The 5608-nt window shown below is 33.7% G+C and overlaps 1 protein-coding gene across 1 annotated transcript; it reads right to left on the bottom strand.

Moving 5' to 3' along the window:
• Positions 1-358: 358 nt before the first annotated feature.
• On the bottom strand, positions 359-4039 carry LOC115704346 (phospholipase A1 PLIP2, chloroplastic). Its single transcript, XM_030631576.2, has 5 exons — positions 3006-4039; positions 2022-2522; positions 1864-1923; positions 1322-1738; positions 359-1224 (listed from the first exon to the last, which is right to left on the bottom strand). Exons 1-5 carry the CDS (start codon positions 3705-3707, stop codon positions 637-639), a joined length of 2268 nt encoding a protein of 755 aa, XP_030487436.2. The 5' UTR covers positions 3708-4039; the 3' UTR covers positions 359-636.
• Between the last annotated feature and the right edge of the window lie 1569 nt (positions 4040-5608).

Raw genomic sequence — 5608 nt, 5'->3', positions numbered from 1 at the left:
ACAATTACAAGCCATAATCCAACACGCTAACGCAAGAATCAATATTTCACTTTCAATGGTTTCATATTTCGTTAAGTAATAAATAACCATCATTTTCTCAAGACCATTAATTAACCTCTTTGATTAGATCAATAAACTTATAATATTTTTAATTAAAACTACACTCCTCCCTTGATCTTATAATAATAATATATACAAAACAGAAAAACTGTAACAATTGTCTTATAGGTGTATAGAAATTAGAAAACATAAATGCATAGACCATTTTAGTCATCTCTAATCAACGTGCAGAGAAACCCAAGTGGACTTTAACATGTCATAAATATGGTTAATCAAACATAATAATAATTCAAATAAATTCACAAGAAAAGGGAAGATTTCTCATATAATGACTTTCTTTTCAATAATGTTTTTCCTAACTGTACTTGACTCTATGCTAAACAAACACCTCATTTTCTTCCAAATTTGGAAAAAGTATTGAATAAAGAATCATCTAAGCAACTTGCCACCAACTTCAATGGAAGTCCCACCTGTACAAGTGTCCCACCAAAAAGAGAAAAAAGAAAAAGGAAAAAAAATAAAGCTAAAGGGAGAGACATTACAAGCCTTGCCAGCCCCTCAATTCAACATGACAAGTCAATTGGAACTGATCATGTTGAATGCTCCTAAGAGTAACAACCGCGCAGGGAACAGAAGCACAACAAACAAGTGCATGTGCTGTGATGTAACAAGCCTGCTAAATCGTTTCAATGATGCTCTACCTGTTTTTACAATGCCAGAAAAGTTGAACTGCTCTTGGCCCATGTTGCCTGCTGCTGTCCCGAGAGATCTTCTACCCACAACAATGCCGGCATTGACGCTATGCAGCGCCACAAGAGGCCACCACACCTTCCGGCGATTCTCTCTCTTGGCCTTTCTAATGAGATTTAGCTCTTGGCGAATAAACCCTCTTACACATTTTAAGTAGGAATTCATGTCATGATCTCTTTGTATGGCTCCTTCGGAACCATAGGCAGATCTGTCTCGTAGAATCTCAAGTGGGTGTGGTGAGTTCAAGAACACTGACTTTGCATCTCGAAGAAGCTTCTCTGCATCATCTGTTTTCGACAACGGATAAGTTAAAAGATATAGACCTGTGCCTAAAGGTAGAAGATGATGGTTTGGGGAGAACTTCTCTTCTGGCTGAAGAATCAAAAGGTTGCCCATGGGAGCATATAATAGTTTCTGTTATATAGAAATACACAAAAAGAATTAATGCCAATTTAAAAGGTGAACAGGAAAGGGACAAGCTTGAGATTTGAACAAAATACACATTCTTTACCTGGTTACTGAGACAGGGAAGATTCCGAAAGCTCCCATTAACAGCTTTGAGAAACTCAGCAACATGATTAGGGTAATTGCAAGAAAACGCTCTAGGAACAATGTCTCGGTGCATTGTAACAGACTGAACATGACCTAGTGGCAATCCTAGTTTGCGAAGAAGACGATCCCCTCCACACATAATAGATGGTGAGCCAAAAGTTATTACAGGTAGCAGGGAAGAAACTGGCGCCTTGTTCCGTATTAGCAACATGAGATTTATTAGAAGAGCCAAGCTTCCCCCGAGAGAATGGCCAGTGAAACGAAAGGTTGCATGGTCTCCCTTTGATTTAAGATGCGCAAGGACTTCGGGCAGCATCTGTTCATATAACCCTTTCGCAGCCTCATATATACCTCTATGCACAAGCACGTCCAATCCCTGGAAACGATCGAAACCAATTTTGTTAAGAATTCACTCATCATAGCTAGCTTCCATGTTCTATAAGACTATCAATCACAAACAACAAAAATTAGAAAACAGATTAGCAAATTAACAAAATTTACCTCAAATCGAACAGGTTCAAAAAGTAAGTTTGCTTGCCAAGATGCAAGTGACTCTGATCCCTGAACATAATTAGGATACATCAGCCAAACATAATCAAAATGAAAACATTTGCTTACCTAAGAAGATATGGAGAAGGATCAATTTTCCTTCTTCTTACCTGAATAACAAAAAATCTTGTGCCACTTTGATCATCATCGCACACAAACCACTCACAAGGCGATGAATGTGATGAGTTCAAATCGTCAGCAACGGCTTGTTTTACTTCCTCCTTTGCAGCAACCACAGCAGTAACAGAATCAGTGGTAGCCATCAAAGAAGCCATCTCAGAGTTCATCATCCTGACACCCTCGTTGGTCCTCCTAATTTCTTCGGACAAATCTTTCCCAACATCACCTTTTGAAGATTTAAAGGGAAGTATGCTCCTTGTATGAGAATGCAAATAAGAAGCTGCAGAGGCAGCAATATGGTAAGCAGCAGATGCACTTATTCCATATCCATTGCTTTTGTTATTTTCTACTTCTTCAACCTCCTTTGATTCTTTTTTTTCTTCTTGAATTTCCTCTGGCTCCTGAGTTTTCTCAGCTTTAGCAGCCAATTCCCTTTTATCAATGGATGATGTTACAAAACGCAGGCCATAACATCTGAGAAGATTTCCTGGCTGAATAAACAAAACCAAAATAATATGTTCAAAACCAAGTCGATTTCAATAGAACTTATGATCCTTAGATTGAAAATGCAATGCCAAATAATGATCAACCATAACTTTAAAGACAACATTTTTTTTTCTTTCTATTCAAGTGTTAAGAAAATTCAATCTAACATTTCTTATCATTGAAGACTGACTAAAACAAGCCAAAAAGAAAGGGAAAAAAAAGGTCTTTCTTGTATATGATATATTCGCAACAATATGAATAATATGATAACAAACATCTCCATGATTAGTCCAGAAACTCCTGATGTCATATGAATCAAGTTTATATATACAAACATCATATAATATGAGATCTAACTATTTTCCAGAATCTACCATTAAAACCCATATTCTTAAATTCCCAATCCTGGCGAAAAGGGGTCCTTTTTTTCAGCAACATAACAACTCAGATCGAAAGCAGAAGTTTTTGGGAGTCAAATTTTACAGTACCTTGATTCTGGGAATGCAGTAAGCCAAATTCCCCAAATATGACATTTGTGCATATAACCTGGCCTCGGCAAGAGACACTTTCCGAAGCAATCTTGAAAATGAATCTCTATCAAACTCAGCCACTTCTTCGTCACCATCTTCTACTCTACACCCATCACACGCATGACAACCCTCCCCATCCTCACCCTCAGATCCTTCACCCTGGTTATCAACGGCCCCACCACCATTTCCAACCTCCTTCCTTAGCTTAGCATCAAGATCAAAACTTTTACCTTCTTCTTCTTCTTTCTCCTCATCGTCCTTCCACATCGATCGAACATGCAAAATCTTCAAAACCCAGTTCTCATTTCGTCCATCTGAACCCATTACGCCACTCCTCTCACCACCTACCTTGTCGACCTTCTTTTTCTTCTCTTCACCGGTTTCCGTCAAAACGGTGTCGTCAAGGGCCATTCCACCATACCTGCCTCCACCACTCCGACCTTCTCCTCCTCCACCGGGCCAAAAAGATTTCAATGAATATTTAAAAGAAAACATCGAAGACACCGCCGCCTTCTTTTGAACCGTTGTTGACTTGTCACCTGTGTTAGACCTTCCTACGGCGCTAAACTGAGATGGGTTTGTGCGGACTTCAAGCCCTCCACCCATTTGAATCGGCGGAGCTATGCCATGAATCCCTGTTTTCAAACACAAACTGTCCATGCCTTTTTCTTCTATACAAACCTCTGTTTTTTCTTCGAAAAAATGGGGCGTGCTTATATGGATATATCTGTGTATATACGCGAGGAAAGGCGATTACTTGTCTTGAACTTGATTTCAACAATCTTTGAATTGCAAATGTATGATTACGAATTTAAAGGAAAACGGAATGAGAGAGATGAAAGTTTAGCAGAAATCGGAATAGTCTGGCATGCGTTTCTTTCCAAACTCACAACCAAAAAAACTCGTAACTTTTTAAACGATCTCTCCATTAAAATAATATATTTTATATACATTAGAAAAATATATTTATTTTCCTTTTATTTTTTTTTTGTTTTTGAGAAAAATCTTTTTTTTTTTTTTTTTTTTTTGAGAAGATTTTTTTCCCTTTCTAAATATAAGCTTATTTGGTTGGAAGAAATTGTTTGTTGTATTATGACCATTGTATTGGTCATTATATTAAAAAAAATAATAAAAAAGAAAACAAAAAACTTGTTTCTAATAGAGCATCCCTTTTGTTGAGACTTTGATCTAAAAAAAAAAAAAACATCTCTAATACTATTTAGAAGTGTCGTCTTACAATTAGTTAATAATATTTTATAATAATTATTAAATTAAATTAAAAATTATTTCAAAAATAGACAAAAAAAACAAAAATAAAATTCAAAAATATAGTTGTACAAAATTTTAAATATTTTATAATTGGTTAGATCTTATTTATAAATACGGTCTTTTGATATTTTATATTATTTTAATATTGTATTTTTGTTATTATGTTGATGAATTGTTGTTAGTTTTTTATTATTTGTATGTTATTTGAATGTTATTTTTATGTAGTTTTATTATTGTTTTCGTATTGTTTTTATAGAATACCGTAAAAATATAATATAATATATATATTTTTTTACTAATAGTAGTATTTTGTGTATATTTTATATTGTGTAATTTTTACTATTTCTTATTAAATAATGTGAAACTCAATATTTAATTATACCAATAATAATATTATATTTTTGAAGGTACTAGGTATGCACTTACTAATACCCTCTAGTATATTTTTTTTTCTAATAAGATAAATTGAACCAGAAAGATATTTTTTTTAATTTTATTTATATTCCAAAAAATTATAGGTACACCTTATTTATTTTTTTAAAAAAAATTAATTAATTTTTAAAAATTACTTTTAATACCTTTTCAAAAAAAAAAATCTCATTATTTTCTCTTCATATTAATAGTTATTTCAATTTTATTTGTATATTTATTATAAATTCATGTATATATTTTGTTAATAAAATTTTATATAATATTTTATTTTAATTTATTTGTTTACATATTTGAAAATTATTTTATTTTTATTTTATAGTATTTTATAAAAATATAAGAAAGAAAAAAAATTAAAAAATAATTTAAATTCAATATATCAATAATAAAATTTCAAAATAGAGTATGTTTTTATGTGGTGTAAATAATTTTTTTTTACCCGTTAAAAATAATATATATTTAAAGAATAGTTTTAAGATTCTTTCTTTCTCGTTTTCCCCAGTTTTAACCTTTAGGGTCTTAAACGAACGACACCTCGACGGGCTCTTTTTTCTTTGTCGTTTTGGGATTTATGTGCCACGTGAGTGAGACAACGTATTCGTTCCGTTTTGTTTAAACACCAAAAGAGATAGTGGGACCCACCGTGCTGCGTTTCGAAAAGGAACATAAGGTTGCCACGTCAGCGTTGAAGATGTACGTAAGTATCTGAATGGCGTGTCGTTTATGTGTTCTCTTTTGGGTGGTTTTATCTGACTGACGGTGATTACGTGTCAATGGATAAACACATCCTTAAGATGAGTACCTTAATGTATGACAGCTCCTATCTAAACGTGACAGCTGTCCCCTTAAGACCGTGTTTGGTT

The sequence above is a fragment of the Cannabis sativa genome, chromosome X (assembly GCF_029168945.1).
Source record: "Cannabis sativa cultivar Pink pepper isolate KNU-18-1 chromosome X, ASM2916894v1, whole genome shotgun sequence".
Lineage (NCBI taxonomy): Eukaryota > Viridiplantae > Streptophyta > Magnoliopsida > Rosales > Cannabaceae > Cannabis > Cannabis sativa.
This window is presented reverse-complemented; position numbering and strand designations above follow the sequence as displayed.

Excerpts from the sequence above, each read along its gene's own strand:
- LOC115704346 (XM_030631576.2), bottom strand. The coding sequence starts at position 3,707 with ATGGACAGTTTGTGTTTGAAAACAGGGATTCATGGCATAGCTCCGCCG. Across the intron at positions 2,523-3,005 it reads ACTGCATTCCCAGAATCAAG|CCAGGAAATCTTCTCAGATG; the intron begins GTACTGTAAAAT and ends TTGTTTATTCAG. Across the intron at positions 1,225-1,321 it reads TTCCCTGTCTCAGTAACCAG|AAACTATTATATGCTCCCAT; the intron begins GTAAAGAATGTG and ends TCTATATAACAG.